Consider the following 21,578-nt stretch of genomic DNA (forward strand, 5'->3'; position numbering starts at 1 on the left):
ATCATATATATCCTTTCCTGTCATTCAGACCTGTGACACATTCCAAAATAAGTTGGGACGGGCAGTTTTCTGCAGACTAAATGTGTAAATTTATATTTATTCCGTTCTTAAAATAATTTCTGTAATATTATTAATATGAAAATGTTGATTTGATTTAATTACAATACAGATTGCGAAGTAATCATTTCTGTTTTTTAGTAGATATATGGTAGATATATGAGAGACCAAATAAATGGATATAATTGGATTTGCATTGTAAACATGAAATAAAAGTTCAAAATTGTGTATAAATTTTTAATTTAACATATTAAGTTTTCAGCTACGATACACCCAAAATCATTCCACAGAAATCCACAGACGTTTTACAATGTTCTGCGCAGAAATAGCAAAAAGCGTTTACAAAATTGACTGAAAATAGATATTTTAGTAGCTTTATTATTTGACAAAGTATTAAGTGATGAAGCCTTAAGTTCATTAATATGAAGATTATAAGTTCTTATGTAAAGACACCGTGTAGTGGAGGAGTTTTAAAATATCTGCATTAATAAAAAACATATTTGGCTGATACAATGATCATATTGATCAAATCCTGCAAAACAGAGCAATCTTTAGTAATTCCATATAGTAAATCCTGTAATGTGGAAGTCAAACCTTCAGCATCCACAATCTTTATTATCAACCAGTCTTGCACTTTTTTCTAAAACAATTGAACGGAGCTGCAAGTAAAAAATGTTCTGTATCTTTAATTAAGTGTTTACATGTCATGGTGAATTCTCCAAATTAAATTTCAAGTGTAAAAACCTATTAGAAGAAGTTATGTCATTTAACATTTTAAATATTCTTTTGCTTTGGGCAGAACTGCAAATTTAAGACATTTCGTTCTAAAATGTTTAACAGTATTTCATGCAATGAATGAAATCATTTCTTAATACTTGATAGAGGAAGCAAGATTGGATAATAATTTGTCTTTAATAGACTTTTTTCTGTTTGATTTATTTAATTAGTATTTTTTAACACAATGCAAAATATGAAACATAAAAAACTAAAACAATGGTAAAAAAAACAACGATAAATAAAGAAAAATAAATTACACAAAGTCTAGTGTACAGCATTTCTACATGCAATGAGTTTAAGAGTTGACAGGGGATTCAAAATAATTGTCATAATAATTAGTGCACATCTCAGATTTTTTCTTTTCAACAATTCCACAGTAGAAATAAAACAAGTCAAACTCGATACAAAAAACTGTTAATGAGGGAGATGATTTAGCATATTTCTGTTTGTGTATGTAAAACTTTGCCAATAAAATAAAGAGATTAACGTTATATTCAAGACATTTGTAGGATTTGTTTTCTTAATAAAAAATAATATATTTTAATGTAAAATAGCAACTCAGTTTTGTCCTTTTAAAATTATATTTGGCTCGATTCTTCCAGAAATTCTTTAAAATGTTGCATATAAAAAAGACAAAGCCTCTCTTTATCCACATTGCAGAAACCAAATATCCTCCGTTTTAATGTACTTTGATACAAACGATTTTACTGGGTAATTTGTATGTAATATTTTAAAATTGATTTCCTTATTTTTATTATCAATAGTGTATTTGAAGGGAGTTAATCTGGCTCTTTGCAATTAATATCAACTATAAAAGAGAACCAGAATAAATTGTCTCTAGGAGTAATTTTATTTTGCTTCTGAAAAATATTAAGAATATGTTTGTTGGTACATTTTTTATCAGTCAACTCAAACTCAACACCTTCTAAATGTAATTTTGAGTTTACAACAGACAGAAAATTATAGCAAATATGATTTTCAACAAGTTGAATAATTATTACAGGGATAGATTTAATAACTGAATTAAATTCTCTGAAAAATATTTAGAAGCTGTGAGTAGACATGAATTGTTCATATGATATATAGAATATTCCCGGAACTGTCACACAGTTTTAAAAGATATTTAATGTCTCTAATAAAACAATTTACTAAGAATAAATATTTGTTTAAAGAGGTTGTGTTACCATTATTCAAAATAAAGGAGGCGTGAGGAGAAAAATATTGACAGTAACAAATTTTTCAAGCATGAGTTTGTTTTTAATGGGACTTTTATCTCGGTGTACTCTGGGCGTGACGTCATAAAGGTGCGTCGCGCTCCGTTTCTGTTTTTGGCTAAAGAAAGGTTTGTCTTTTTAATAATAATCTAACATTTTGTAGATGAAGCGCGTCCGTAAATAAAATTGCTCAACACATGCGTCTTATTTAGCCACTCGGTTCATTGCGAACGCGAATTCCGAATTAATTTGCTGGGAGTTTGGAAACGGAGCTTTTTGAAAGTGCGAGTCAATTGAATCGATTACTGCAAAATGATTCACTGTTTTGAATCGTTCGAATCACCGCACACTGGCGTCAGTATTAAAGCCAACATTAATAAACCAAAATCATGCTTATAGCTTTTAATCAATGTTTTTTTAATACTTGTTTTAACTATACGTTTAGAGAATTAATTGAATTAATAGACATCAGTGTGTAAAAAAGCCTCCCCCAATAAGGAACTATTTTTATTAAAATAATAAACCATTGGTTAATTTTTAATAAAGGAGACATTTATTTTGGTGTTTTGTTGAATATATGCTAGTGTCCAAACCCAGAGAAACTCCTGCTGAAGAGACAGACTCTTATAAAGATGGCGTTTATTAAAGATTGAAGAAACATTCAGTCAAACATGAAGACCCTGACGAACAAACAGGCTGGTTTTCAGCCTCAAAACTCCACTCACTCGTTTGAGCCTCATTTAAATGTCCAGCTCTACAGAAGTAGGGAAATAACGATACAGACATGACCTAAACAAACACTCTACAGCTCAACCTTTTACAGTAAATACCAAAACAACCTCATTTACAACAGAATGGAGTTACCAGGGCCGTTGCTAGATATAAAGCTCTACTGGGGCACGACAAATATATATATATATAAATTTAAGATCATTTAAGAAATCTTTTGCATGAATATTCATTTCATTTGAATGAAATTCTACAGACAATTCAACAAAAAGCAAAAAAAAAAAAGATGATTTATAGAATTATGGCAGATAATTAGGTTTATTAAGTCTTACCTCCCTGACTCTTCATCCAGGTTTGCTTTGTATTGTGTTTGCTTCATACAAAAAAAAAAAAACTTCCAGGAGGCGTGCTTAGTAAGATCACCACAATGGTTAAACTTTAGTTAGTTTTGTCGACTTGCCAAACAAAAAAAGGCTGTTACGCCAGTTTTACAACACATTAGCGGTGCATAAGCAGCAAGTAGCCTACCTTAACGGGACTCGCACTTGAGAGGCGTGCCGGATCTCTGCGCACACGCGGAGATGCGTCAGTTTGCTTTTTGATTAAACTACATTGCTTTCACCAGCGTTGGTTCAGTTGCACATAGAGAATAACGTCTTTATTTCGGAATAACCACTCCTAATAAACACACTTGCATATGAAGTAAATCCTATCTTAGAGCGTTTATTGGGTCACTGGTGATTTGTAGTGGGGCACATGCACCAGTAAATTGGGTCTAGCGACGCCCCCGGGAGTTACACTAGATTTTGCCTTGATTTGCTCACCAATGTCTTCTGCATAGTCCTCTATCCGTCAAGTGACATCGTTTGCATTTTAAATAATCTGATTCATTTACAACTTTTCACTGAGTCATTTCATTTCAGCTGTTTTTGGTAGCTCAGCATTAAAACAGGTTAGAAATGACGATCTCTTTTAAAGGCATTCACCCCAACCCTCTCCATCCGTCTCACTGTCTTCTCAGATGAGATGGTGGGCCAAATCAAAGGTTACAATAGCCGCGTTTCCACTATCGCGCCTAAAGCGAGCGAGCCAGGGCGAGCCAAGGCCAGTGGCGTTTCTACTGTCACTTCCGGGGCCTAATCGGGCCAAAGCGGGGCTTTCTTGGGGCCAGCGGCCGGCCTTTTTCGGCCCGCCGAATACCTTGGGCCAAGGAGGGCCAGCCGGGGCTTCAGGGCGGAGTAAAAGGAGAGGCGGGCACAGTTTTCCGATCGCACACGAGTACATGCGCCAAACACATAAACAAACAAATAAATAAGAGAAAGAAAACATCTGGAACAAATTATAGGCTGGGGTCTTTTTTGCATATGATCACCTTTATGTTTCTCTTTTAAATGTAAGGTTGTTGCATAAAATGATAGTTTTAATAAGTCACTTTTCTTTGCTGCATCTCTTTGATGTTTCAATAACGCATACTAATCTTTACACCATATTAAAGACACAGCAGACAGTAAAGGTTTTCAAGAGTTTTTGTCAAGTTTAATAAGTGTCTTTGCGCGTTTAGATGCCTGTGCTTGTGTGAGACCGAGGAAAAGAGCGCTCCATTCATAGCTCTGTTGATGCCGCGAGCGGCTTTTTTCTTTTATTTTTATTGTTTTAATTTATTTTGGAGATAATACACTATATGAATACAACAGTAAGACATTAAACTTTACAAATTTCATGTCCGCTTTTGTAGGCTCAAAACAATAGTGTCATATCTAGATAAAATAGCCCTATATTGAAATAATTTAACGAATTACAAATATCAGATAGGCCTATAATAAAATCACATTAAATAAATAAACCAATATAAAACTAACAAAAGCTATAGCTATAACAATTAGGTACTATATCAAACTGTTTCAAATTTATATTTAACTTTAATTTTTCAAAAGCCTCTTTGAAAAAAAGATTTTCTAAAAATAAATAAATAAACACCGGAAAATGTTTTAAATATTATTTATAAAGAATTTGGATATGATGATATTAATCAAATCATGCAAACAGAGCATTTTCGGGTGAGTGAAAGCAGAAATAGGCGACCTTTTTTTCTGTCTGCAGCTGCGCAGCACTTTTTTGACGGGGAAAACTGCAAGTTCAAAATGTGTTCTGTGTCCTCAAACAAGTGTGTGTGTTTTTATATAACGTGGTAAAATTAAAAAAGGGAATATAAAATACATAAAGAGCTTTATTAGTGCATAGCTGCTGAGCGCAGTGAAATATAGGCAATATTTTATTACGTGCTGCTCTTATGTGCTGAAACACTGAACACTTTCCTTTACTTAAGATATAATAAGCAACATCTTTAAATAAAGGGAATCACCTATTAAGTGTCGTAAAGCCTATAGGGAAAAATAATCATGTTTCAGTTCTCTCCGGAGCATTTGGGATGAATGTTGGACAGCGTCTGTCTAGAGGATGTTATAAAATACATTTTATATCGAGTTATTAACAGAGAATTTTATATAGGTGGTGTTATATTATGGATGTGTGCACTCCCTGTGCTAGGTCCCTCCGTTGGTGGCAAGACCACTGGATTTCGATGCCAGTCGGTCGGCGAGTAAATGAATATGATGAATGGAAACACACAGGCATGTGCGTATAGACATGCGTTGTACTGCTGTACAGTAACGTGTCATTTATTTGTTTTGGTTGTCCTAATTTTAATAGTTTCGTGATGATGTGATGGTGTGCTTTATCTGCATGATTCTCGCTGAAGTGGGCGGTTTGAGTGACGTTCTATTCGGGGGATGTTCTGGGGGCGGGGTTTGCTGACGCGCTGCAAGCTACCAACCCCACAGTGGAAACGCGACATGATTTCGGCCTCACTGCTCAACCTTCCGGGCGATTGGCCCGGCCTGGCCCGATATAAGCCCTGGCTCGCACTGGCCTGATAGTGGAAATGCGGCTAATGGGCTAACTTTGTCCCGCAGGCCCTACTTTGGGTATATCTGTGAAGTGGAGGCAAGCTATTGAAGTGCTGTGCAGGTAAACCTCACTCCTCTGACCTCTAAAGCTGCGTTCACACCAGACGCGGAATGTGCGTCAAGCGCAAGTGACTTACATGTTAATTCAATGCAAACGCGCAAATAGACATTCTGCGGCGCGATACACGCGAATGACGCAAATTGCGCGGGCGAATTGAGCGTTTTAAGCGTTTAAGGTGCTTAACGAGCGTTTCGCACGAATCTCTCGAGTTCGAAAATCTGAACTTCAGCGTACATTCGCGCCGCGTTGACCAATCAGAAGCTTGCTCTTGTGGGGGCGTGATTGTGACGTAGAACCTGTTGTCGGTGTTCTGAGGGAAATCCTCCAGCCTTCACCGACAACAGTTCATCAAACTGGGCTTGGCTCAGTCAGAAGCACCGCTGAAAGCCTCCGTCATCCAGGTTCAGTTTCTGGAGGAGTTTATGAGCTCACATAGCTGGATGCACCTCTGAAAGGATGTCGTAGACTCAGACACGACCCTAAACGTATCGACGCTGTTTTTCAGCTTTCATAAAGCACATAAACACTGTTATTTCCTTCATTAAATCCATGTTAGCCATTTAGCTATGAAGCTAGAGTCTTCGGGCAGACAGAAGCCCTGCCCATCACGCGAATCCGCGTCTGTTCTGAAGTGAATTTGACACGCGAATGAATCGGGGTTTAACGCGCGAATAAAGCGAGTAAACTCAAATGTTCACGCGGCTATTTATGCGCGAATATTGCGATTTATCCGCGCATTCCGCGTCTGGTGTGAACACAGCATAAAGGTGCTCTAGCAACAGACGCTAGAGGCCATGGTCTTCAGCCTCCTTGTTAGAGCAACCAACTCCCATGCAGAAGTTTGTCAGTTTGATCCCAGCTCAAAATGGGTTGGGTGGTGTAGGACCAGCGGGGGTTATATTGGTGCTGTGACCCGGATGGGAGTGAGGTTTAGGGGGTGAGTGCAGCAGAGGCAAGCTACTGAAGTGCTGTGCAGGTAAACCTCACTCCTCTGACCTCTAAAGTTGCTCTAGCGACGAACACTAGAGGCCATGGTCTCTTGTTAGAGCAACCGACTCGCATGCGGAAGGTCGTCGGTTCAATCCCAGCTCTGGGTGGTGTAGGACCATCGGGGGTTACACATGCTCAAAAATATCCATCTTGAGCTCTTCAGTGGGATTCAACACTTGTTAACCACACGGCCCCGCCCAGAGTCTCCACCGCTACCAATCACAGAGCGTGCGCTACACATCAGAGTCAGTCACGATGAAGGGTGTGCGTCATCTGTGTGCACTCGATGCAAATATAAATCAACCTTTAACATTCACAAGGTGTATTATATTCCAAAACAAATTCCACATCGTCGACAGGTTTAGGATTTCTTTCTAGTGTGGATCCTCATGTGGACTTTCAGGTTTCCATTTCTACCGAAACCTTTTCCACACTGTGGGCAGGCGAACGGCTTCTCTCCGGTGTGACTTCTGATGTGGTCATTGAGAGAGCCTTTATATAAGAAACTCCTCTCGCACTGAGGGCAGGTGTACGGCTTCTCTCCAGCGTGGGCTTTCAGGTGGTTTTTAAGCAGTGACTTGTGACTGAAGCGTCTCCCGCACTGCTCACAGCCGAACGGCTTCCCTCCGGCGTGGATCAACATGTGGACTTTGAGGATAGTGATGGTGCCGAAGCTCTTCCCGCACTGCTGGCAGGTGTAGACGGGCGGTTTCTCTCCAGTGTGAGTCTTCATGTGGAGCTGGAGCTGTCCTTGATGAGTGAAGCTCTCTGCACACTGCCGGCAGCTGAACGGCTTCTCTCCGGTGTGGATTCTTACGTGCGCATTCAGACAGTGTTTGTATGAGAAGCTCTTTCCACACTGCGAGCAGACGTGCGGCTTCACTCCGGAGTGAGTCCTCATGTGGACATTGAGAGATTTCTTGTGTACGAAACTCTTTCCGCATTGAGCGCAGGTGTTGTGAGGCTTGTCTTTAGTGTGAATTAGTATGTGGGCATTAAAGGAGTGTCTATCTATAAACGTCTTCCCACACTGAGGGCAGGTGTACAGACTCTCTCCAGTGTGAACACTGAGGTTTTCCTGCTGATCCAAACTCTCTTCGCTCTTCTCTTCCGGCACAATCCGATCTAGGGTGAAGAGGGACACACACACATTTGTTAAAGGGCACTTGTGATGAAACTCATCATTTGTAAGCTGTTTGGACAGAGCTGTGTGTAGTGCAGTGTCCACAGTCATATTGAACTAATATGAACACAATAAGTCTCTTTTTTAAAATGTCCTGACGTTAAAATAGGAGCCAAATCCCTCCCATTTTGAGGCCAACCACAACGTGACATAGGAGTGCGCTTTCCCCGCCCACTGAATTGATTGACAGCTGTGTATTTGGGTCAATGACGTGACGCTAGGGCTGCTCGATTTTGGAAAAAATCATAATCACGAATTGTCATAATTGTAATCGCGATTATTCAAAACGATTATCAGTTGAAGTCAAAATTATTAGCGCTCCTGAGAATTTTGTTTTTTTAAATAACTATTTCCCAAATTATGTTAAACAGAGGAAGGAATTTTAACAGTATTTCCTCTAATATTTTTTTTCTTCTGGAGAAAGTCTTATTTGTTTTATTTTAGCTAGAATAAAAGCAGGTTTAAATATTTTGAAACCCATTTTAAAGGGCCATGAAACCCCCTTGTTTCAGCAGGGTGTTTTCACACCTCTACTTTGGAAAAAGTCAGAAAAGTGGGCGTGTCCAGCTCTGTTTAGGGGGGAGTGTCGGAGGAAGAAAAGTGGGAGGGTGTGGGAGTGTCTATTTGAGTTTCAGAGTCAAAACACACACACACACACACACACACACACACACACACACACACACACACACACACACACACACACACAGGGGAGAAAGTGACTGTGTTTACATGGACATCTGTAGTCGAATTATTTGCCAAAATTCGTACTTCCGGTTTGAAACGAATTGTTGAATCTGCGTCACGGTCATGACATAATAGCGTGTATTCCAGCGTGCAGACTGGACGTTTGTGCCAGAGTGTGTCTTATTACGTCTTACAGTGTGATGCATTAATGCATGAGTAAGGCTTGGTTCAAACCAATCAGCGCGCTCTATTGTGCAACTTCATTAATATTCATTACTGTCACAGTGTTTAGACGACAGAGACGCCACGTTGTGTTGGCAAAACAAGCGTGAAGTGTTGCTTTTATAGTTTGCTGCAGTGAAGTTTTGTTTTCATTTTTTCTCTGTGAGAGCGCAGCTGGAGTCACGTGTGGATTAACAGTGTACGCGACGCTCGACAACAATAACTTACGTGTCTAAGGAGGATTATTGTTTACCTGAGAGCTGTTCTCATCTGCAAACGCTGAGATCCGGATTCGCTTGTAGTCTCCTCTTAATAAAGACGCGGCTCTAGCTGCTGGTGATTGTCCTGTCTCTACAGATTTGGTAAGTGAGCGAGCAGTGCTCTTTGTTTATTCAGTTTGTTCGTATCAAACTAACTATTGCACCGAGTGTAAACATGTTAGCACCACAACCAAACGTTAACCTCGTGTAGGGTTTTAACTGCATTTAGTGACCGGAATAACACACGCGGCTTTCTGACGCTACCTGCCGTGTGCATCTAAGTTTGCGGGAAATGCGGAGGGTTTTTTTCTCTCATTCGCCGTGCGGCATCAAACATTGCATGAAAAATACACGCTTAGAGCAGCTCCTCGAATCAAATATCTCGTTTGTCGCGAGGGACATGAATGAATTCCCTGAATGAAAGAGCCGAACTGCAGTTAAAGTCCACCATTTAATAATCTGGCAAATAATTTGACTACAGATGTCCATGTAAACACAGTCACTTTCTCCCCTGTGTGTGTGTGTGTGTGTGTGTATTTTGACTCTGAAACTCGCGCGTGCCCAAATAGACACTCCCACACCCTCCCACTTTAGTTTCTTCGACACTCCCCCCTAAACAGAGCTGGACACGCCCACTTTTCTGACTTTTTCCAAAGTAGAGGTGTGAAAACACCCTGCTGAAACAAGGGGGTTTCATGGCCCTTTAAATAAAGCTTAAACGAGTGAGTGGAGCTTTGAGGATGAAAACCAACCTGTTTGTTCCTCAGGATCTTCATGTTTGACTCTGAAAGCTTCTTCAGTCTCTTCATGTTTGACTGTGAATGTTTCTTCAATCTTGATGTCTTCACTCTCCTCTTTAATAAACGCCATCTTTATGTGTTTCTCTGGGTTTGAACAAAAATAAACAAAATAAATCTCTCCCTTTTTAAAACAGACTGATTAGTGTAATAAATTGCATTTATCATGGCAGAAAGGATTTTTCTGTTGGTACGTTGATTACTACTCTTATGAACAGTTTTCTACAATTTCCCAGAGATGGGTTGCGGCTGGAAGGGCATCCGCTGCGTAAAAACCTGCTGGATAAGTTGGCGGTTCATTCCGCTGTGGTGACCCCGGATTAATAAAGGGACTAAGCCGACAAGAAAATGAAGTTTTCTACAAATATCATAAACCTGCTCAATGGTTTGTCTACAATAATCATGTTTTGGTTCTTCATGATTCATTTTCACAAGGGCCGAGTGTGTTTCAATCAGCTCTCTAGTTCAGTAGCTGGACTGCACAATATATGGTTTCAGCATCGACATCGCAATGTGATCATTCGCACTAGTCAGATCACGAGTGTATGCAATGTTGAGTCTGGGTTATAATTGATCATTTTGCAAATGTTTTTGAGGCCTGCGACTGTGTGAAGGGTTTAAAAGCATTCAGGCAAAAGAAAATGCACCGATTGTAAATTTAAAAAAATTAATAACTTTTATTTTTTAATGGAATTGTTTATAGACTTGGGTTTAATTTACATTTGATTATTTAATCACTGTATACCTGAATACATTGACTGTATTATGTATATAATAAACTGATTCGCGATATCAATTAAAATGAGACGCATATTTTGATTTAATACAGAGCTGACGCGGTTTATTTATGACTAAGGTTAATAATTATTGGATAAATCAAGACTTTAAACTGTTATTGTTGTACCCCTGAAACAGGGGAGAGAATAACTAATAAATACCAGACACACTCTGCGATGTTTCTCCACTGCTGACTTTATGCGTAACCATATTTGTTTACAAATTCAAATAAACATATTCTCCAAACAGCATCATTGTCATCTTAATGTCACACAATTTCCAAAAATTGCTATGTAAACTTTTAACAATGTACACTAGTTAGTTAATTTCACATTTAACAATATTATAGAACACTTATAAAGTTTTATGCATTTATCATCATCGGAAAAGCACTTCTCCTTTTTAATCCGATACTTTAACATAAATAAACTACAGGGTTCTTACACCTTTTCCAACTTCAAATTCCAGCACTTTTCAAGCACTTTCAAGGTACATTTGTATGCTTTTCAGCACCTAATAACCAAGGTTAGACTTGTTTATTTACATTGTATGTACTTTTTCATATTTAAATCTATTGTGCTATTTTAAAAAACTAAAAATTGTTGAGCACTTTAGAGCATGGATTTATTGGGATAGTTCACCCAAAAATGATTAAAAAATAAAAATAAAAAGTTTAGTTATTGGATGAAGTATACTTTTAAGTTTGGTCTCTTTCTACCTAAAGTTGATATCTCAAGAAATGAGCTCACAGTCAGATTTTGTTTGGGTGTAGTACCAACCTTTCATGACCAGTCGTTCATGATATTTCATGTGCATTGCTATTTTTTCTATACAGTCATTGGATTTTCATTTCAGTCGTTTCTATAAAAATCTGACTTAAAAATTTAATTAGTGTTAAATTTCAGACGTTCAATAATCAAGTTAAGAAATACAAAATTAAAAACATTTCTAATAGGACATAATCAGTAGTATTAACTTACAATTGTTAATAATTCAATTAATAATTCAATTTAACACAATTCAAATTCAGATTTTTTTGGCATATTAGCTCCACAAATGCGCACATGCGGTGAACATTTTGCAATGAAAACTAATCGCACAACAGATTATGCACTCGCACAAATGCTCCCAAATATATTTGGGATCACATATTATATATGTAGGTCACATAGACAAGTTTTAAACATATATATTGAGGTCACATAGACACAATAGTGCACGTATGCAACCAAAACAGTCACAATTTCAAGCCCTGCAAATTCAAGCACTTTGTCCAAAATCCAAGCAGTTTTCCAAACTTGAAAACACTATATTAAAAATCAAGCATTTTCCAGGATTTCCAGCAACCGTAAGAACCCTGAAACTAAAGCCAAACAATTTAAACAACATATAATTAATCTTTTTAAACTATTGTTTTAGCTGGATGTGCATCGTCTTTCTCTAATTATTTATCCATCACTGTTACAGTGCCAATTACTTTCACTTTTCCCAGGAATCACACATAGAACATTAAACAACAGCCTTGAACATCAATTGAAAATGTGCGCGCTCATAATGTCACTAATGGCCTCGTGTTAATCATATTCAAAAATGGAGCCCAGAGCTCGTGCTCTTCCGAACTAAATACTCTTATTAATATTCTCAACAGAACCCGGACACTCTTAACGCTGTCAGAACATTAACACATTACATTAAACTGATTAGGAAAGCACATACCTGAAACAGGGGAGAGAATTACTAATAAATACCAGACACACTCAGATGTTTCTCCACTGCTGACTTTATGCGTATTGGAGAAAAACCGCGAGCTCGCCCCCTAGTGTTCAGTCAAGGCATTACTATCGATCACCAAGCATCTCAGACTAAACATGTAGAGCACAGATCAGCACAAAACACACAGATTTGCAGGTGTTTTGAATGGTGAAATGTGAAATACCCTATTTTTTGTGTGTGCAGTTTCCCTTTATAACGTTGTTCACAATTAAATATGTGACTGTCGAACATGACACACTTTTTTATTTTGGTTAAAATGGGTTATTTAATGTGAACACGCTTACTTTATCATAATTTTTAGGTTTATAAGCCTTTTTGCACTATATACTGTTCTTTATCTGCACAACTCTGGTTTGCATTCATTGCCATATGCCCTTAATGTCATTGTATTGTTTTGTATTGTTTACAAATTTTTAGTCTTTCTTTTTTATTCTTTAGAGTACATTTTATGTACAAATTTAGACTACATTTTAGGTATATATTTAGATTGTATTTTATGTACAATTGTATTTATTGTATTCTTTCTTTAAACTCTACTTTATGTATTAACATTATATGTTAGGCACCTAGGGTCTGAGAGTAACGTAATTTCGAGTCTCTATATGTCCTGTACATGTGGTTGAATTGACAATAAAGCTGACTTTGACTTGACTTTTTACTTGCACGATTATTACTACAGCGACTTGATATTTTGTTTGGGACTTTTATATTGGCGAGAGGTCATGACGTCATAAAGCGGCGCTCCTGCATCAGCAGCAGAAAGGTTTGCTTTTAACCGGTTTAAGTGAAGATTAATCAAACTTTATGGCCTTTTATTTCAAATCTAGCCGCAGCCGCATTTAATTAACAACATATGCCATAGTCATCTGCAGGTCACATATGTTTACTGTTGTTAAACATTCTCTCTCTCTTTCTAATTAATATAAAAAACTACGTCATGCTTTTTAATATATTAATCTCGGTTAATATATATTAATCTTGGAGTATTCTGCATGGGTGTAATTTTATTGTTCGTAAAATATAGATAAACCATTTTTAACAATAACATTACATTATTGTTTAATTGTAACCACAAAATTTTTCATGCAAATATATTTATATCTGTGAAACACAAACATGAACTTGTATGGCATTTGTGTGGTTTGCATATATTGGCGTATATATTCAGATCTCTGTGCCTTTGTTTTCAAATGTGACTTTTGGTTTCAATTTTGAACGGGACTTTTATATTGGAGATCAACTATGACGTCACAACGCTGCGCCCCGCTCCTCTATCTGCAAGTCCCTCTGAAAGGTTTGTTTATAGTCGTTTGAAGTGAAGATTTATCTGTTATTCATTAACCATACTTAGTGAGTAAAGCGCATCAGCACACGATTAAGAAAACCACGAGACTCTTTATGCTGCTGATAGTGTGAATCTGTTTATTATGAACATTAATTGATGGTAACGGTCGGTGAAACTACGAGACATCGCAATCATTACTCTGCATCTCGATTCACTCGCGTCACCTGGTCAAACAGCAAATTGCACAAATATTTATTGTGGTTTTATTAATGTGCAGTGTTAGTTTGAAGTGTTTTAAAGATAAATGAGTGTTTTATTGATTAATGCCTCTAATCACAGACTGCTTAAAGATGGCGTTTATTAAAGAGGAGAGTGAAGACGTGAGGATTGAAGAAACCTTCACAGTCAAACATGAAGAGACTGAAGAAGCTTTCAGAGTCAAACATGAAGATCCTGAGAAACAGACAGGTTGGTTTTCATCCTTAAAGCTCCACTCACTCATTTGAGCCTTATTTAAATGTCCAAGGGTCACAGAAAGACTGAGTAAAACAGGGAACAATCAACACCGCAAGACATGTTTACCAATAATATATATATATATTACAACTGCAACAGGAAGCAGTACAAAAGCACCCACATCAAAGGAAAAAACAAACATAGCAATAAATATTCTGAAAATTAAGTACAAAGAGCTTAAAGAGCCCCTATTATACATGAAATAGGGTCATATTTTGGTTGTAAGAGTCTCCAACAACAGTCTAATATGCATGCAAGGTCAAAAAACACTTTCATTATCTTGTAATCTGCATTTACTTTTACCTAATTATCTCAGCGACTCCCGTATGAATCCTCTAGTGATTCATTTGTTCCCAAACCCCTCTTTAGCGCCAAGCTAATCTGCGCTGATTGGACCGATACTGACTGCCTTCAGCGCAAGACAGAGGGAAATGCCTAGCCGCTAATTAACAATATTAAAGTAGTCACAGAGCATACACGCTTCATAGTTTAAGGCGTGGATTTTAGCTGCCAGTGGATGAATGTAAATACAGACGATGGACTTGAAAATACCGACGACTGACTATTTTATTAAGCAAAAACTCCAAGAACTGGCGAGGAGATCTCCTAGCTTGTCACACTCTGCTCTTTTCACACACACACACACACACACACACACACACACACACACACACACACACACACACACACATTGCTCTCCTCCCCGGGTGACAACACACACACACACATAACCCTCCTCAGGACAACAATGCACACACACACATTACCCTTCTCCACGGAGGTCCGTAAACAAAGCGGCATGTGTCACGCGGTACACGCGGTTACAAGTAACAAAACACAACTAAATACATTTGCAAGCAACAACTTAAATCACACATACTAATGCTGCGTTCACACCAGACGCGGCACGCCCATCAAGCGCGAGTGATTTACATGTTAAGTCAATGCAAACGCGCGAATAGACATCCTGCGGTGCTATAGGCGCGAATGGCACGGCACGAATGACGCAAATTGCGCGAATGGCGCGGGGCGAATTGAGCGTTTTGCCCGTTTGAAGCGCCTAACGAGCGTTTCCCCGAATCTCTCGATTTCGAAAATCTGAACTTCAGCGTACATTCGCGCCGCGTTAACCAATCAGAAGCTTGCTCTTGTGGGGGCGTGATTGTGACGTAGAACCTGTTGTCTGTGTTCCGAGGGAAATCCTCAAACCTTCACCGACAACAGTTCATCAAACTGGGCTGGGCTCAGTCAGAAGCACCGCTGAAAGCCTCCGTCATCCAGGTTCAGTTTCTGGAGGAGTTTATGAGCTCACAGAGCTGGATGCACCTCTGAAAGGATGTAGTGGACTCAGACACGACCCTAAACGTATCGACGCTGTTTTTCAGTCTTCATAAAGCACATTAACACTGTTATTTTCTTCATAAAATCCATGTTAGCCATTTAGCTATGAAGCTAGAGTCTTCAGGCAGACAGAAGCCCTGCCCATCACACGAATCCGCGTCTGTTCTGATGTGAATTTGACACGCGAATGAAGCGAGTAAACTCAAATGTTCACGCGGCTATTTACGCGCGAATAGCGCGATTTATCCGCGCGTTCCGCGTCTGGTATAAACACAGCATTACACTTGAGAAATGGAGGAAGAAACCGATTCATGTCCTGACATGTCCATCAGCTCTCTTTACTGATCCTTCCTTTAACAAACTGCCGATGAAGTCTTCTTTGTAGCATGTAGTTTCCAGAAGCACTTAAACTGCTCAGGGCTGGGCTATAATGCTGAGGTTTCATGTTTGGGTAGAGACCCAATAAATATCCATCAGCACTTTGCGACTTCATTTGACCGGCGTGTGTGTGTGTGTGTGTGTGTGTGTGCGTGCGTGCGTGCGTGTGTGTGTGTGTGTGTGTGTGTGTGGCTTTTTCTGTATTAGAGGGCGGGGCCGCAGGTTTCGAATCTCCCGGGTTTGTGTGTGCACGTGAATAAGTGGACTCTTTTACAGGACTCTTACCTGGGACAGCAGGCTCATAATCAATCATCAGCTAAGTGTGAACTCTTGAAATGGTATTGAACACTGTTTATCTGTTTTCACACTAGACCCGGTTGTGCTGAAGGAGGAGACTGAAGAGATCGTTAATCTCGATCAGCAGGAAAACCTGAAAGTTTACCGGTGGATTCACACTGGAGAGAAACCTCACACTTGCTCTCACTGTGAAAAGATTTTTGTTCACAAAAGGTCTCTTGATGCCCACATGGAAACTCACACTAGAGTGAAGCGTTTTACCTGCCATACATGTGGAGCAAGGTTCAGTCAACGAGGACACTTCACATCCCACATGTTGACCCACTCCGGAGAGAAACCTTTCGCCTGCCTTCAGTGTGGAAGGAGTTTTGCTGAAAATAAAAACCTGAGAGCCCACATGAGGATTCACACCGGAGAGAGACCATTTACCTGTCATACATGTGGAAAGAGTTTCACTCAACAGGGACACTTTGCATCCCACATGTTGACCCACTCCGGACAGAAACCTTTCGCCTGCCTTCAGTGTGGAAAGAGTTTCAGTGAAAAAAAAAACTTGAAAGCCCACATGAGGATTCACACCGGAGAGAAGCCTTTTACCTGTCATACGTGTGGAAAGAGGTTTACTCAACAAGGACACTTCACATCCCACATGAGGACTCACTCCGGAGAGAAACCTTTCGTCTGCCATCAGTGTGGAAGGAGTTTCGTGAGCAAGGAGAACATGAAGGTGCACATGAGGATTCACACCGGAGAGAAGCCTTTCAGCTGTCAACACTGTGGAAGGCGTTTCACTCAGAAAGCAGCTCTTGAAGGCCACCTGACCATTCACAGCAGAAAGATGCTCTACACCTGCCAAATATGTAGAGTGAACTACAAAACTAAACATGGCTTTAGATGTCACATGGACATTCACACCGGTAAGAAGTTGTTTGCGTCCTGTTCACGCCTCGTATTGAGATCAAATTCACATTTTATTTGTCACATACAGAGTGAAATGTGTACACAGCTACTTGTGACCTTAGAAAACCTTAAAAATAATAACATTTACACTTAGTCATTTAACAGATGCTTTTGTCCAAAGTGACTTACAATTGAGGAGGTATTCAGGGATTCAACAAGAAAAGGCAACACACACTATAAGGGCTAGTTATACCGGGGGGTCAACTGTTCTCTGTATCGTTTAAGGGTAGCGGGGGGTGGGGGGGGGGGGGGGGGGGGACGCGCGAGACGTACTTGCAGAGAGCGGTGGGGGTGAGTTGCGCGCGACGTACCTGAAGAGCTAGTAGGAGAGTGCAGGAAGTTTCGGTAGTCTCCTGCAAATGCACAGACACTCCCGGATGCCCGCAAACGGGTGAGAATCGCCCGGAAATCGCGCGTCTCCCTCCCGGTCCTCAAATACGCAGCCCACCCTTCTCACCCCTCCCCACCGCACCCCTCCTTGCTCTTCAGACACTCCGTGCACACCTTGTCAAACCACCACCCCCAACAGCTGAGTGAGACTCTGCAAAATAAACCGTGAAACTCTGACCAATGTGAGGAGAGTTTACTCACACGTGACTTGTTTTAGCTCTTTTGGTCCGGTTAGGGTGCTTTCACACCTACACTTTTGTTTCGGAACGCATCTCGTTTGCCCAGTTAGCGCGGTTCGTTTGGCATATGTGAACAGGGCAATCGCGCTCTGTTCCACGCCAAAGTAATCGCTCCGAGATGGCTTGAATGAGGTGGTCTCGGCTCGATTGAAACGAACCCTGGAGCGATTCAATTGCAGTGAGTAAGCGATCCGATCCGAGCGCGGTTATATCACAGTGTTTTATGGATATGTAATAGGCTTACGGCTATATGAAGAGAGAATTATGAGTATGGCGGGAAGTTTCGCGAGTCTCCGGATGCCCGCAAACGAGTGATGATCTCCTGGTAATCTCGCGTCTCCCTCCCGGTCCTCAAATAGGCATCATCGCGCACCCTTCTCACCCCTCCCCACCGCGTCTCTCCTCAGACACATCATGCGCGCACCCTGTCAATCACCACCAAACCAGCACCTCTCCTGACAGCTGAGCGGGACGCTGCAAAATAAACCCTGACACTCTGACCAATGTGAGGAGAGTTTACTCACACGTGACTTGTTTTAGCTCTTTTGGTCCGATTAGAAACTTTGCCGTGTGAAAGCGAACAGCACAAAGAGCGACAATGTAACAATTTTAATCCCTGTTTCGGAACAACTGAATCAATTGACAGGTGTGAAAGCACCCTAAAAGAAAACCACAACGTTTAACTGTCTTTTCTTCTTTCTAGATCTGATTGCGCTGAAGGAAGAGTTTGGAGAAAACAAGAAGCCTTACACGTGCTCTCATTGCGGAAAGAGTTTTCATTATAAAGCTTCTGTTAAACGCCATGAAGTGATTCACACTGGAGAGAAGCCTTACGTCTGTCCACAGTGTGGAAAAGGTTTCACGCAAAAATTTGTGCTTAAAATCCACCAGAGTGTCCACACTGGAGTGAAGCCCTACTCGTGCACGGAGTGTGGGAAAGGTTTTACAAGTACAAGCGCTCTGAATTGCCACATGAGCGTCCACACTGGAGAGAAGCCGTACGCTTGCCCTCAATGTGGGAAGAGATTTTCACAAAAAAGATCTCTGTTTAACCACATATCGGTTCATATCGGAGAGAAGCCTCACACCTGTAAAACAAGTAGAGCGAGCCTATCAACAAAACAAAATCTTAGACGTCACATGATCATTCACACCAATGAGAGGCCGTTTGCTTGTTCTCACTGTGAAAAGAGCTTCAGACACAACAGGTCTCTTACTAGGCACAAGAAGGTTCACTTAGAAATGAAGGATTAAATACCAAGTGAGAATCTACAAGAGAGAGAAACCAATCACCTGCAAACGAAAAGAGCTTAACAAACAAACGTTATCTATAACCTGAACAATCACACTGGTGAGAGGACATTTATTCCCAATCCTTCCCCTTCTCCAGGTTTTGCATGCTCAGGTGAAGAGTTCAGAGTGTCCAGATTCTCTTCATCTTGAAGGTGTAACGCCCGATTCACACAGGGCTTTAGTGTCAATGCTTGACAGAGGGCGTGTCTGAAGTTGGGGCTGACATGATCGTCTTAGCAGCATCAGCCAATGAAATTAGTCTGCAATCTGCTACTGTCTGAGCTGGTGTATTTGCATACAGCAATCTGATTGGCTGACGCTTCCATCAGCGCTTAAAGTTGAGAAAGTTCCAACTTCTGCAGTGAGCAACGCCGCTGAATCTGCCTTACGGATCCACAATGGATGCAACGCCTGACGTCACCCATTCAAAGTGAATGGGACGGATTGACGCCCCCTGTAAATGAGGCGTAAAGCTAAGTGGAAGCACTGGTTAGCCCTTGAAACTGAGATTTTCCAGGACCACACTTGAAACCAAGGAATACGAAAATTTCCCAGAATACAGCAACTGCAACATGGCTGCACGCGCCAATGAGGAGATAGTAGTATTTTACGGCAATATTATAAAACAAGCTTGTTTTTGGTACGTTTGTAATAATACCCATATTCTGAGATGTTCACTATATAGACCCTTTTCACATTTGTGTGTCTCTGCAGCAGAAGTCAGCATAGTTAGTAGATTTAGAGAGCAGTTAACGCGAGAGTAGAACAGCTTTTTTTGCATTCCCATTTGCTCAAATAAAAAAAGAAAAGCTCGATGACTGTGTTATCAAGACTTTCAGCTGAAGGGAAACATTGTGTGAGACTGACTACGGCAGCCAGAAGAGAACAACTGAACGACAGCTAGTCTATCAGAAAAGTAGCTGAGAAGTAAGCTAAAGTTGACCCTCTTGTGATAAGCCATTCTAGTAATCATGGTGATATTCTGTTTACTTGTTTCAGAGTCATTGCACTGTTTGGAGACAAATGCAAAAATTAAAAAACAAAAAAACAACAACAACAGTGTTTACATGCGTTAAGTGATTAAAATTAAAGTCATTCCAAAAATTATGGCGGTCAATTTTTTCTTTTTTTACTAGTATCATTCAATGGATTATTTTCATCAGAGGTGAATGCAAACCTAAAAAATGATTTCCATCCAATCCAATTCCATCTTATGACACAGCAGGTGTGTTGAGGCAAGTTGGAGCTAAACCCTGCAGGGCACCGGACCTCCTAGAACAAGATTGATGACCCTTGCTCTAGATGTTGTACACTCGCACATGGAAATTTTCCTAGTCTCTCTCTGTGCTTTAACCATTCAGGTTAAACATCCATATGTATGACAGTGAATGACGTAATGTGAGAGTATAGTTGTTGTTGATTTGTGATTGTAAGCAGAGCGGCCAGGAACTCATTGCGAGTGTTAACGCTGAAGAAACTGCAGATGATCGTCAGTAAACTTTCTTTTGACTGAATCTCTGTCTCCGGCTCTTCTTCATCTGACTGATACTCATTTTTGGGTAAAACTGTTCAATACCGCTACAGACTGATTTACTGCAATTTCCAATAAAGTCCCACTAAACAGAAACGTTTCTTGTTACTTTTACCTAATAGTAGTATTATTTACTAAAATTTGTGTTATTTTAGCAGTGTAATAGTATTTTTACTTGAGTACAAAAAAAGATTTCACAAGCATTTAGTGCAGGTTTATTATATTATTAATATATGATTAATACATATTATTATTATTATTGATGGTTTTTATTTGTATCTATTCCTATATAATGTTTTATGGGTTGCTGACAATACATTTCAGGTCTTCAATACATAGCATGTCAGTCTTGAAAAAAAAAAAAATAGGTGCTGGAATTGATTTCCATTAGGCTGAGCCTGTATGAACCCTGTCATATGTACATTTAACATCAATATATTTCAAGATTTGTCTGAAAGTGTATGAATATGACACATAGCCTATATTTATGAGGTCCAAGCAACATTTCCAGCTTTTGATGAATAGGCTACTATGAATACGTTAGATTTAAGTACAGCAGTTTTCTTTTTACTTTTTAAGAACAGCGCCATTTTTTAAATTAACTTTTAAAAGCACATTTTAACTAAAACGTTTTTTTTTTTTATCTGCAAGCACAGTTGATGTTCAGACTATTTAAAATGTTTAAAGTGACTGACAATAATACATATTCTTACTAATAGGAATTAATCTGCTTCGTTTTTAAACTGTGCACACCTGTAGCTGTTTAATTAGGCCTACGATGCTATTTTTTAATACTGGTTAAAAATTAGCATCGTAAGGTGGTACTTGGAGAGACCATTTTTTTTTTCTAAGGTG

At 39.6% G+C, this 21,578-nt stretch overlaps 2 protein-coding genes and 1 long non-coding RNA gene across 9 annotated transcripts in view; 1 reads left to right on the forward strand and 2 right to left on the reverse strand.

Annotated features, from left to right (window-relative positions):
- Nucleotides 1-10,895, reverse strand: part of LOC141377992 (uncharacterized) — a 199,496-nt gene extending 188,601 nt beyond the window's left edge. The window contains exon 1 of the long non-coding RNA XR_012391230.1: nucleotides 10,150-10,895. This is a non-coding gene — a long non-coding RNA (uncharacterized lncRNA). The remainder of the gene's footprint in view (nucleotides 1-10,149) is intronic.
- On the reverse strand, nucleotides 2,671-12,512 carry LOC100334838 (gastrula zinc finger protein XlCGF8.2DB-like). Of its 3 annotated transcripts, none has more exons than XM_073922664.1 (3): nucleotides 12,433-12,512; nucleotides 9,899-11,810; nucleotides 2,671-7,919 (listed from the first exon to the last, which is right to left on the reverse strand). In XM_073922664.1, the coding sequence occupies exons 2-3, from the start codon at nucleotides 10,014-10,016 to the stop codon at nucleotides 7,156-7,158; spliced, it is 882 nt and encodes a 293-aa protein (XP_073778765.1). In that variant the 5' UTR covers nucleotides 10,017-11,810; nucleotides 12,433-12,512; the 3' UTR covers nucleotides 2,671-7,155.
- A 678-nt stretch (nucleotides 12,513-13,190) lies between these two features.
- Nucleotides 13,191-20,819, forward strand: si:dkey-77f5.8. Of its 5 annotated transcripts, XM_073924285.1 has the most exons (5): nucleotides 13,191-13,256; nucleotides 13,729-13,787; nucleotides 14,118-14,246; nucleotides 16,385-17,227; nucleotides 18,603-20,819. In XM_073924285.1, the coding sequence occupies exons 2-5, from the start codon at nucleotides 13,736-13,738 to the stop codon at nucleotides 19,151-19,153; spliced, it is 1,575 nt and encodes a 524-aa protein (XP_073780386.1). In that variant the 5' UTR covers nucleotides 13,191-13,256; nucleotides 13,729-13,735; the 3' UTR covers nucleotides 19,154-20,819. The 5 variants fall into 5 exon arrangements, with proteins under 5 accessions (XP_073780386.1, XP_002664560.4, XP_073780387.1 ...); XM_002664514.8 differs by lacking the exon at nucleotides 13,191-13,256 and having other exon boundaries at nucleotides 13,725-13,787; XM_073924286.1 differs by lacking the exon at nucleotides 13,191-13,256 and having other exon boundaries at nucleotides 13,744-13,843; nucleotides 16,221-17,227.
- The last annotated feature ends 759 nt before the right edge of the window (nucleotides 20,820-21,578 follow it).

This window comes from Danio rerio, chromosome 15 (genome assembly GCF_049306965.1).
Source record: "Danio rerio strain Tuebingen ecotype United States chromosome 15, GRCz12tu, whole genome shotgun sequence".
Classification (NCBI taxonomy): Eukaryota; Metazoa; Chordata; class Actinopteri; order Cypriniformes; family Danionidae; genus Danio; species Danio rerio.